Source organism: Xiphophorus maculatus, chromosome 2 (genome assembly GCF_002775205.1).
Source record: "Xiphophorus maculatus strain JP 163 A chromosome 2, X_maculatus-5.0-male, whole genome shotgun sequence".
Lineage (NCBI taxonomy): Eukaryota > Metazoa > Chordata > Actinopteri > Cyprinodontiformes > Poeciliidae > Xiphophorus > Xiphophorus maculatus.
This window is the reverse complement of record NC_036444.1, coordinates 26,346,762-26,359,654: the sequence shown is the minus strand read 5'-3', so window position 1 is coordinate 26,359,654 and position 12,893 is coordinate 26,346,762. Positions and strand designations below refer to the sequence as shown.

The window sequence follows — 12,893 nt, the reverse complement described above, 5'->3', positions numbered from 1 at the left end:
AAATCTTACCAAGTACTTTTGATCCAGTTTGTAGAGCAAATATTTTAGTACACTTCAAATAAGACAAAACTAACTTAACAAGTAACTAGTTAACAAGATATAAGAGCTTGTTTTAAGTGAATCAGTCAATCAGTCAAATTTTATTTGTGTAGCACATTTCAGCAGCAAGGCATTTCAAAGTGCTTTACCTCATAACAAACACAGAAACACAGAGTCATGCAACATAGAATCAATAATCAAAACATTACATTAAGTCAAGTGCCATCATTAAATAGTCCTTTAATGTTTATTTTAAAAAGTAGCTCCACTGGTAGATTTATTTCACTAATAATACATTTTTCATCTGCTAATGCAGCTAGTATCATTTTTAAATCAATATTAAGGATTTTTTGACTTAAAAAACAATCTCCTATTTCTTGCTGAAAAGTTTCTTGTAAGTTAGTTTTGTCTTATTTCAAGTGTACTGAGATATTTACGCTAGAAACTAGACAAAAATACTTGGTAACATATTGTGTTCCCGCAGTGTCGCTTTTCTACTTCCCCCAACTTGCTAAAAAAGTAAAATAGCTAACTTAATCAAAAATTGTCCGATTCCGACCAGTGGCCGGTTCCTCTTCAATCTTTTATTCGTATTTCTTGATAAAACTATTTATACGCTGATGCTGATCATAACTTGCCTGCCTGCTGAGATTGGTCATGAAATTTTAAGTTGAAAAACTTTGCAAGTGCAAATGCCTGAGTTTGTCAGTGATTAGTCGTGACGGTACTAACTTGGTCAATCTACATTAAATTAAATTACAATTTTAAAAAAAACAAAACAGTATTTGTATCACAAATTTGACTTTGGTATGAACTGTGTAGAAAACGTGCAGACAGCTCGACACGTTCTGATTGTTTTTGTGAAGTGGAACTGACAAAGGAGGCAGTAAATCAGTCTTGGCGTCCTTTAATTGGATTTTTCCTAGTGAAACACGTATGTGACAAGAGCTCACACACACACGCGCGCATCACACACAAACTGCTGGGCTCTGTCGTCCTTCCTGTCTTAATCTGCCTCTCTGCGCGCTCCTTTGCCATCTCTGTATATTTTTGAGGGAACCTTTTGGGAGTCGCCTCGGTGACATCGATTCGCCGCCGTTTCATTCTTGTCTCTTTTCTCCCCTCAGTTCAAAGGTTTCTGCTCTCAACGTGAAAAGTCTTGATCCGGCAACGCTTGTCGTTTCTTTTCACCCCGTGTGTTCACGAACACAGCCGCATGTTGGTGTTTCTATTATGCCGTGGTTACTGGTTTCTGTTAGGGCTCTAGATTTCTTTTGTTTTTGCCTTTTTTATTTTGTCACATTTTTTAAACGATTAAAATACGAGGAAGATCATGAACGGCTAACTACAAGAGTTTTTAAAGCTGCAGTGTGTAACTTTTATAAAAATTATTTTTTTTTTACATATTTGTTGAAACTGTTACTATGTTGTAACCATACGGTGTGATGAGACAGATGATCTGTCTTCTCCCAGTGCTCAAAGTTCAATCTAGATAACCAATCAGAGCCCGTCTCGAAACAAAACAGAAACAACAAATAAAATGAATTATGAAGACTCTGTAAATAAAGTTGCCCTTCAAAAAAAGGGGGCTAGTTGAGATCAAAGCATCAGACTGAGGATTTTTATCATCCAGTTTTTGGTAGAAAAGGAGAGAAAAGATTAAAATGATAAATCAACGCAAGTGGAAATTATTCAGCTTATTTTAATTTATCGTGCCAATAACTGATTTATTGCGACAGGCCTCAGTAAGAGTGGAGTGTTTACTCTTAAAAGGGTTTGGTGAAAAGGCGGCTCAAGTAACAGATGAAGTTTCATCAGACGGACCAAAATATAAAGTTTTATATAATTAGAAAATAACAACATCAAGCAAAATAAACATTTGTCCAAATCAGTTTCTCTCAATAAAATAATCTTATGAAACTTTAACAAAAACAGCAGGTCTGTGCCTGGGGATGTTTTTCCGTTCATTCAGTGAAGTTTCTCACAGCGGGTAGAGGAGCCAGACGTCTTACTCAAGTAAGAGCAGCAAAAAAACTTCATGGAAAAAAAAGACTCTTAAAAGTAAAAAGTACTCTAGTTATTTAAGTAAATATAACTAGACAACTCTTAATTTAACTCTGAGCTGATCAGGTTTGCGCCGTGTGTGTGTGTGCGAGTGTGTGCGTGTGTGTGGACCATCTCGTCCACCATGTGGGGAATGTGTCCTCCAAACGACCTTGGATTATTTTCAACCCAACTCTCCGTTTAATCTACAGCGTCACCTTATCACCTTCCATCCAAACACTCGGAGACGCGGACATGTCGGCATGCGCACATTCCTTCATATCAGCAGTGAATTTTACAATGAAGCAGTCATTGAACACGCCACACACATGTTGTAATTCTCTGAGACGGTACCGAGTGGAAAGCCAACATGTACGGAGTTGTAAACATAGAACGATATTTTTAAAAATGTGAGAACATCATTCCTCAAGCAGCGGCTTTAGGCATTAAGACGTAAATTTAGGGTTAAGGTGAAAGGTCAAGGGGCTGGAGAAACGCGTGTTTGGCGGGTGGCTAGCATTTACTTCGCCGCTCATTTAGCTTCTGGCACATGGAGCGACGGCATGAGAGCGTCGTGTCGCTGGTGGCGGACAGGGCGTGAAATTAGAGGGTGATGAGTGATACTTATTTTATTGCCCCTTCCTTTCCTCTCTATCTTTATCTCTGTTTTCCCTCACCTACTCCACCCTGATTATCCACTCCCTCATTCACTTTCTCTCTCTCTCTCTCTGCAGACAGCAGAGAGGAGGCGGTCTTGGGCAGTATTCCTCTGCCCAGCTATGTCATTTCACCCGTTGACCCCGAAGATCACATCAGCCGCAAGTATGCCTTCAAGGTACGCCTCTTTTTGTTAGCACTCTTTCTATGCTTCCTGGTAGTTCTTTTTTTGTTTTTTTTGCTCTAATGTGATTGTGGTTTTCTCTTAAAGTTAAGATGAAAAAGTTTTGTTGTTGTTTTTTTGTAATAACAATAAGCAGCAAATATTTCTCAGCTCATCGTTTGCAAATGTTCTTCAAGTCTGTTAGCGCACAATTTACCGAATGAAAACATTGAAATGTCAAAGCGGCGATAAAAAGGAGTCGCAGGGTTTTCTCTTTCACGTTCAAAAAACAGTCTTGATGCTGTGCGTCTGATTCCATCCTGACTGACAGATATTGGGTTTTTTTTTCCTCCCACTGGAACCACTTGAGATAAAATGTATGTACGCTTCCTGCTATTTAAAGCTGAGAAGTTTCCACTGAGTTATTTTTGTCATTTCAGCCTGAGAAGCTCGCGCTAAATGCCAATACAGCGACTTGCCCTTTATAACCCTTCAACTTTTCCACATTTTGTCACGTTACGATCACAAACCTGGATGTTTTTGATTTTGATTTTAAGTGTGTGGCTTTTGGATGTAGCTTCCTTAAGTCCACATGCTGTAGAGACGCTTTCTGTAATTGCAGCAGCAAGTTTTTTTAAGAGATATTTTTGTGGTTTACCACACAGGTTTTCTATTTATGTGCATTCATGTGTTTAGTCTATTCTAGTTGTGCTCTCACAGATTGGATTATTAACCACATCCTTACCTACACTCTCCCCCGGACCCGTCCCCACCTGTTGCAGCAGCGTCCATTACAGCTGACTGTCAGTGTCTGTGTTGAGACGGAACGGCATGAAGCCTCTCCGCTCCCCGAGGCGAAGCTTTTTCTTTTTGCTGTTGTTTGTTTTTACAGTTCAGTCTCTCAGTGCTATGAGCAGATGCTTGTTCTCCTACAAATCCATCCAGACTCACGCGGGAGGGTCTACATGTCACGGCTGTTTTTGTTCGAAGGGTGAAAGCCCGTATAAACCAAAAGGTTGCCTCAGCCCGAGTTGTTATGACAAGTTGTTGCGGCAAACGCCTTGGCACAGAAAGCTCAGAGCCAATCACACCTGCAGCCTTTGCAGCTTGTTCCTAATGAAAGCATGAGATAAATACTGTTTTATATTTCTGGCCGGACGGGATCGTCTGCTCACCTGTCTGCTGTGTTTTGTTCACGACAAGACAAACGCGACACAAAACGCTTTTCCACTTTGTGACAGTGTGGAATCTGAGGTTCAATTTTGATCCATTTACATGAACTTTCTAAGGCCCTGAAACGTAGAAACCAAAGGCTTTTAAAGGTGTGCTTTCCTTCTATCATGATTAAGTTTTCATGTATAATTACTGCAATGAAAAATACAAGTCGTCTGGATTCTTTGGTTCTAGATTGTGTTTTTTTTTTCTATTTTCTCATAATGTAGGTCAAATATTGGAGAGTTTACTTATTATTTTGGCCTCTAAAAAAAAAAATAAAGTATCTTTTTTTTAATTAGTGTACTTTTTTCACATTAAAGTGACAATATTGCTGTTTCTCTTCCCCTTTCCTAAAATATATCCAATTTTCTTTTTCAATTTTACCATCTCTCTTGAAGGTAAAACTCTCCTAGAACTCTTAAATCAATCAAATGCCTATAAAGTGTTAAAACTGCCTGTTTAATTTCACCTTAACACCCAGAATCCAATAAGTCCAAGGTCTTTCAGGAGACAACAAAATGAAACGGCCGTTTGCTTTGTGAAGTCTGGGTTTCTTTCATTTAGCCTGTTAGGTTTTAAATTTGTCTCCTCGCTGCAGGAATGTCCACCAAACTCTGCTCAGTTTGAGTTCAGTAGGATTTCCAAACACACTGACTGCTGATGCTGCAAACAGCTGAAGGGGGTTGGAACAAGGTCGCCATGTTGCACTACAATGAAAACAAACACATTTGATTGGTTGTATTTGTTGATTAAAATCCATCTCCAGCACATCCACAGTCAGCTGCGTATCAAACCCCCGCTCCCCCCACCCTCTATTTACCGAACCCTCTCCCCTTTCTTGTTGCCATTGGCCGGCTGCCTGGCTGGGACCTCCCTCCCTCCCTGTGAGTGTGTTGAGCCGTCCAGTGAAAGCCCGCCCATAAATAGGTACTCACTCCACTGCTGTGGTGTCGGTTCTCTCTCTCTCTCTCTCTCTCTCTCTCTCTCTCTTTCTGTCTCTCTGGCCAGATGTGACCCTTCCTCATCCTTGTCGCCTGCCGTCGCTGTGGCTTTGTTGGTTATAAATATGGGAGAATATACAACAGCTGCGTATATTCCTGTGTTTTTGATGCATGTCTTGAGAGGAGCGTGTTTGTTTTCGGCTGATGTTTCATTTGACAGTCTGTGTCATCGCCCTTATCTTGATTTCATTTGTCATTGCTATCGTCGTTTGACTCTTTCACCTCACCTTGTCCTGTTATTACATAATGGATCTTCCTGGTGTTTGTCTGTGTGGCCACACCACTGTTTTGTTTTTTTTCTGTTGCTTGTAACTTATGTCACACAACTTTTCTGGGAAGCAGCAGAAAGGGAAAGAGTGAGCATGTAAAAGTTGAACACAGAATGTTCCGTAATTCTAAATCTAAAAATGAGAAACCTGTTAAATTCTGGAGTTACGCTAATGAGAAACGTCTCTTTTGTTGAGGTTTGACATTTCAGGACTTAGACAAAAAACAAGGCCTGTATTTATTTCATTTATTTTATATTTAGGTCATATTTAAATTACTCAAGATGGTAGTTTAGGTAGACTAAGGGGAGCATTGGTGAATAAAAAAATCCAGATTTTCCAAAACTGAAATCTTCAAAAACAGAAAATTTGATTAATCACTTAAATCAATTTATCACCCAGGAGATTAAAGAAGTATGACATTTTTTGTTTGGATTAGATGTAGGAGAAAGGCTCTTCTCCACAAAAAGAAGATATGAGGACAGTGTAGGTCAGACAGGTGGGACCAAAGTGAGCATGTTTAAATAAAAACTGGTTCCATTGTAGAGCGTACAGATTTCCTACAATTCCTTCATTTCTGACAATTTCAACCACATTTCACAGACAAGGAGGGAGAAATACTTTATACTTGTAGTTTTAAAAACCAAAAGAAATGAAGGATGTACATAAGGCCACTCAAAGAAAGGGAACCCAATTCTGTAGTGATGGATATGGAGACGACGGGCAGTAAGGAACATTTTGACTACATCCAAAGGGAGGCTAACAAGTTTGATGAACTAATTGGGTGTGTTTTGCCCCATTACTCGTACAACAGGGCAGCCATCGCCCGCCTGTTGGTTGCTGCATTTCCATTGACCATGTAATTGAGCAATTTGCCATTTCAAAGGGAAATTTGCTTAACGGAAATGCACCAAGTCTGTAAAAACAAATTTTTTAATAAATCGTTTTGACCCGAGGATGTGGTGGGTTTTCTTTGGCCTTATCAAAATCGGTTTATTTTGCGAAACTGCAACGGAAGCACTTTTTCACGTCACACAAGTCATTTGATCAACAACCGGCTGTTACCACTGGCACAAACCACAAAGAAGACGACAACAGGAAGTGGTTGGAGGATGATGGCGCCGCGCGTCTTTTAACAACGTATCGCGTGAACAAACTTATTCACATGTGATTTCAACTGTGTCTGTTATTTAATGGAAACGTTGCATTTGCAAAATCGCAGAGGTGTTTTTCTACACTAGTGGAATAGTGACAAAGGTTTGCGCACCTTTGTAACGGAGACGCAGCTGGAGCGGCTCAGAGAGCGGCAGTTCTCGTCAACCTCATCGGCTCGATGTCTCATACAAAACAGTTCGATGTGAAAACTGTTTCCTGCTGAGCAGTTAACTGTCCGACTCACAGTGCGCCATTGGAAAAAACGGCCTTTGCGCGGACGTGTCTTTTAAAATAAATTTCTTTTACTTATTTTTACTTTCTTTTTATGTTATTCAAAGTAAACATTCGTTCGCCACCGTTTTTCTTGGTCATAAAAACAGCACACCAGCAAAAACAAGTCATTCCAATGTAATGCACAGTAGTGGACAGTGATGATGAGGGCTTGTTTTAACCAGAACACCATATACTGAATACCAAAGTACTGTAGAGTCAAATGGGGAGTTGGTCTGCTCCAACAGCTTAAGCTTGGCCCAAACTGGCTCATTAATTGGACAAGTACAGCAGAATAATCCACATCAAAAATGACTGAAAATAAAACAATCAAGATGCTACCAGGGCTACTTAAAAGATTCTAAATTAAATTGGGATTCAAATGGATTTTAAAGCGAGAGACGCGGAAACAAAAGTGAGCAAATATTCCTCCTCCACAATGTGGGCGACGATAAGGTCATACAGAGAACATTATCATCATTATTGCCGCTAAAGGTGCTTCCGAGCGTTTCCATTTTGGCTAACGACACAGAATCTCTCTCTCTCTGTGTGTGTTTTTGCACTCTTGAGCTGAAACGTGAATAATTTTTACACACCAGACACGGTTTCCGCGCAGAGCCAAAAACGCCAACAAGCTTTCCGTCCAAGTGCTTCCAGTATAAATCCGGTTTTCGCGCTGGCAGGTTGGGGAGAAGGTAACTTATCCGGAGCTTTGTGGCGCTCTGGCAGCTGTGGCTTATCAGTCAGAACACAAGCGACTCTTTAAATATCGCCTGGAAAAAAAATCGAGAGTTTGTCAGCGGTTGTCCGAAAGTGACGACTGAGCCCCATTGTGAGCTTGTGTGTGTGTGTGTGTGTGTGTGTATGTGTGTGTGTGTGTGCGTGTGTGTGTGTGTGTGTGTGTGTGTGTGCGTGTGTGTGTGTGTGCGTGCGTGTGTGTGTGTGTGTGTGTGTGTTGGCGTGTGCATGTGTGTGTGAGACAGAAAGAAAGAGAGGGAGAGACGCAAGCGATATTTTCAGGCTGTGGCAGGAGTGGACACGGAAAAAGGCAGGAAGTGATTCAGAGTGGAAAATACTAAACGAAAATAATGAGAGGAAGCGTTTGAAAGGACGCAGAGGGTTGAACTGATAAAGGCTTGTTCCTGTGAAAGACGGGGCTCAAAGGAAGAAAGAAAGAAAGAAAGAAAGAAAGCGAGCGAGCGGTGGGATTTTGTTCTCCTTTTTTTGTCTATGCTTCATCAAACACAATTAAACAAAACTGGTGCTGAGGCAGATCATCAGAAACCCGACTTAAAAGTGTCACCAACTCCCACGCGCATCCAAACAGAGCGGCGCGAGCTCTCGGTGTGTGGGTGTGTTAGCCGCGCGCGCACTCAAAGCTCAACGACCCTCTCAGCGTTCCCGATAAAGGCGGCCACGGACTCGGGTTTTTTTTAAATTATTATTAATATTTATTTATTTATCATCTGCTGAAGGTGTGTGGCGCATGTACCCGCTTTTTGACTGTTTTCTTTTCTTTTTTTTAAAAAAAATATACTTTTGTTTCTTCCTCCGTGTTAAAGTCGAAGCACATTCGGACTCGAGGTCGGTTTAGGGCGTTTAAAAAAATTACATGTGCAGCTTTCTACGGTCCAAATATCCGTTCATGCCTCTGCGCAGGCTGCTGCACGTGTGAGGACATCTGAGGTTTCGCCCGGTCTTCTGTCTCGGTAGCTATAAGAGGCATCTGTCGGGGAGCTGATGGAGAGTCAGGAGGCGCGCTTTGACAGCTGTTTTCCTCAGGATGCTCTTTTGCTTTCCTTGAAATGTTTACTTTATTTTTGGTGTTTGAGACGTAATTTCTAACCAGCCTCCTTCCCATTCCCCTGCCTTCTGATCTAACTTAATATGCCTCGACTTCTGGAGACAACTAGCCCTAATGCGATTCGTAATATTGGTGCTTTTTATCCGGGCAGCATCTTGATGTTTTCAGACATCTGTTTTAAGCAAACAATCTGAAATATTGGGCCCATACATAGCTGTGTGGAAAAGAGGCCTGCAATAAACAGCAGCTGTATTGAAATGGCTTTGAAGTAACAGACAAACACCAATGTTGTAGAAATTGCCTGCAACTGTCAAATACCGAAATAGTCTGTGGACAAAAAGGTCGATATAGAGATCTCATATTAGTAACTGCACAAAAAGTGTTTTTAAAAAAAATAAAATACACATCACAGATTATCAAGATGTGTTTTTATAAAGTGCCTCTAAAATACATTCTCAAAACTTTGGATGTTTTACCCCTTTTTTACATCAAGAAATCAGTTTTTAAAACATTTTAAAAAATTGTTGATTTCTTTTGGGTTTTTTTCTTGGCAAAACAAATACAACAAACACCCTGTGTTAATGTGAAAACTGATTAAAGCTGTTTACAAATAAAGTAAACATGAAGAGACTGTCACAAACATAAAAATAGGTGCATGTCATGGTGTCCACACATCCCTAAAATGTTTTAAATTTGCGTGTCTAAAATTATGGTCTTAAATTTATTTGTAAAAACGTAAGTTAGCCTTAAATATGTTAATCACAGGTCTTAAATTTTGATAATTTAATCTCGTATACTCTTTTCTGTCAGACTAAAGTTTGAGTCCTACTCGGATGTCTTCATTGCCTTTGAGGCTGTTGAGGCTACCGCTAACTAGCTGCTAATGTGCATGCCTGTGCTAGCTAGGTTTTTTGCGTCTGTCATGGGTAAGTTCAAATGTATTGACAGTTGGCTGTTGGCTAACTTCTATTGCCAACCCATATGATGCTAAGGTGAATTCTGTGCAAAAAACGTAGAACTACGATGATGAAGACTGTAGATTTGTGTACATTTCTGTAAATTTGTGTTGTGGAACAGGTCTTAAATTTCATTCATAAAGGTCTTTAAAAGGTCTTAAAGAGTCTTTAATTTGACGAACCCTGTGGTGAAAATAATCCACGCTGTTATCCAGAGGACGAATGTTAACATCAGCAGTTATTTGCTAATTACTTTTATCCATTTTCAAATTCACTGTACAAAAATTCCAGCTTTAACCCAAGACTGTCCTAATAACATCAAAAGATTCAAGTACCATGGATTCATGAATTTTTACATTTATCTTTCAAATGCAGGTTGTCACACAACCTGTCAGGGATAATGTATAATTGAGCTTCAAAAATAACAATCGTCAGACAAAGACAAGGTATTAAATTGTGCCTTTGCCCAGTTTTAATTGTCAGTGCACAGATGTGAAGCCTACCTCAACACCCTGACAGAGGAGGCGTGCCTCGCCAGGTTATCGAGTCCCGGTTGGGTCGATCCAGCAGCGCAATCAGCTCCAAAACATCATGAAGTGTCTTTGTCAGAGCCCGTGTTTTGGGCATGCTGAGTCAGAGAACTTTATATCAAAGCGTTTTTCTCTCGTAATCAGGGCTAAGTTTGGGTGAGCTGGCGGGGCAGCGGCTCTGTAAGAAGCGGATGTGAACGAGCACGGCGCCCGCGTGCGCGTTTGTCGGCTCTTTTGCCAGGGTTTATTTAGCGTTTACAGTAACACAGCAGGGGTGACAGTCTGCTTTATTCACCAGCGTCTGGTGTGTACGTTAAAAGCGTCCATGCGGGGGTAACGTTCGGTGTGTTTGCTCACCAAAAGACGAGAAAGCCAAGCTGCTGAAACGCGCTCATCTTCTAATCTGAACCTGAGAACACAGAGAAAATGTCTGTACTGCAGCCAAAGTGGATCCAAATGCTGTACAACCCTCCTCCCCCCCCCGCTGTCCTGAATTCATTATTCAGAGAAGGAATTAGAGTACGGGAGATTCTGTGTTTAATTACTTTTCATTTACATGCATCTGTTCTAAAGAGAGGACTCTCGTTTGTCTGCTGGTCTCAGCGGTGGAGGACGGAAGGAAGGAAGGAAAAAGGAAAGTGGATTATTTAGAAAGCTGGGCTCAGTGAAGTGCAGCCCGGCTTCTAAGGGGAACTAATAACCCCACATTTACAACAAAGACCTATTTATCAAGGATACAAAGCACTTAGAGACTATTAATTAATCAGCAGCTTTTACATAGAAGGTCTTCCTTAAATGTCCAACTGGTTCTGCTTGTTTCTTGGCGTGTTTCTCGTGTTCCTGAGGTTAGTTAGAATTAGACTGCCATCATGTCGAACGGTGAAGCTGGAATATTCTCAGCCTGTAATCAATTCTTAATGGATTTTCAATCAGAAAGCTTCTGTGTATCCACCTCTTGAGGCTCCTCTCTGGACTTGGCACAGTGACCTACAGGGAGGCTGCAGATTTCTTTTGAAGATTTGGTTGCCACGACAGCCGCAAACACTCCCGATTTTCAAAAACGATTTCTCAATACCCTCTCCTGCTTTCCATCTCTACCCGGCGCTGCGCGGTCTCGTTTTTTTATCCTGCCGTTTCCACCTACACAACCGGAGTAGCTTTTTCAAGACAGATTCTTGTGGGATTCTCGGTTGTGCGATAGCCTGGGAGATAAAAGAGATGGGTCTGAACCCTGAGCTGCAAGAAATGATCCTTTGGAGCCACTTGGGACAGTGGCGGAAAAGACGGGAGGAATACTGTAACATTTAGCACCGCCAAAAACGAGGTGTCTTACTCATGAAATAGGTGTGGATGTGAAACAGAACAACAACATCCATTTACAGATGTAGCACTGTACAAAATAATTCATATCCCTTGAATATTTTCACATTACAACCATAAATGCATGTAAGTAGAGATGGAAACAAAAGGAAAATCCTGCACAACTGATGGACACGCCGTTAAAGGTTAGTGAACAAATAGCATTGTGAAGATAAACACCATCCATCATCCATACCAACAAACCCACCAAAGCCATCCATCTAAAATGTAAGACTCGGTAAGGAGAGCATTTAATCAGAGAAGGAACCAAGTTGCCCATGGTTACGGTGGCCCAGAGGGGACAATGAAATAAGTCACAACACAACTACAAAAGCTACAAGACAACGGTGAAACCTACGCCGCGTTCAAAACAACGCAGCCATAGCAATAATTTCTCTTTATTCTGAAACAGAAATTATGCTAAATCGGAAATGATGCTAACTTTGCTAGCATCGCCAAAGCGGAAGCATAACTTCCGCTTTGGCTTGTGTTGTTGTGTTGTAGCTTTCATTAGTTGCGTTGTGGTTTCTGTTGCTTTTTGTTGTTTGTGGCCTTGGTTATGTTGTGACTTCTGTTATTTTGTTGACTTGTTGCGTTGCGGCATCGATTACTTAATAGCAAGTTGGTTTTGTGATGCAGCTTTTCGTTTGTGGCTTCTTGTTGCATTGATATTTATTATGTTGTGGTATTTGTTGTTTGTGGCTTGTTGTTGTTTTTTGCGACGCAGCTTTTCCTTTGACAATTCGTTTTGTAACTTTTTGTTGCTTTGAAACTTTTTGCTGTTGTCGTGGCCTTTATTGTTTTTTATTGGGTTTTTTTGTGACTTTTGTTGTTTTTGTGACTTTTGCATTTTGTTGACCAATCTGGGCCTCCATACATGGTGAATTTGTTGGCGCTCCAGACATCCACACCTCAGGAGGGAAAGTTTGTCAATTCAACAACTATTGCAAAAATCTGGAGTGAGTGGAGAAGTGAAGCCAATGTTGGACAGAAATTAGTAGAGGTTCTTTAAATGCGGGAATGAGGTCTTACTGTCAAATGAGACCAAAAATGTAACTTTGTAACTAGATGCAAAACATTAGGTGTGGTGAAAACTAAAACAGCAAATCACTCTTTATACATTTCCCCCTTTTGGAGCTGCAGCTGGTCAGAGGCTCCAAACGTCTTGAGACGAGGGCAGAGCTTTTCCTCCCAGTAGGAAGGCAAAGGAAGGTCTTTCCTCCCCCTCACAATGAGCTGAACACAAGCACACTGTCTTTAACACCAACACAAAGCTTGTGGGCTTTCTACCCTTTTTGTTCTGCTTGTTGGTTCAATAGACTACAAGAAATGCAGTCTCTTTTCTCTTTCAGGAGGTATCGTTGTTCATGTCATTAGTTATTCTAAAAGATGTCTTCCAGGCATCTCATCATCCCACGGTGTAGCAGCTTTTAAC

General features: G+C 40.8%; 1 protein-coding gene across 6 annotated transcripts in view; it reads left to right on the top strand.

Moving 5' to 3' along the window:
• LOC102225561 (pleckstrin homology domain-containing family A member 7-like) overlaps nt 1-12,893 on the top strand; it is a 137,023-nt gene that overhangs the window by 93,559 nt on the left and 30,571 nt on the right. For all 6 annotated transcript variants that reach the window (XM_023350242.1, XM_023350248.1, XM_023350266.1 and 3 more), the window contains one exon: nt 2,817-2,917. In XM_023350242.1, coding sequence (XP_023206010.1) covers nt 2,817-2,917 — 101 coding nt within the window. The remainder of the gene's footprint in view (nt 1-2,816; nt 2,918-12,893) is intronic.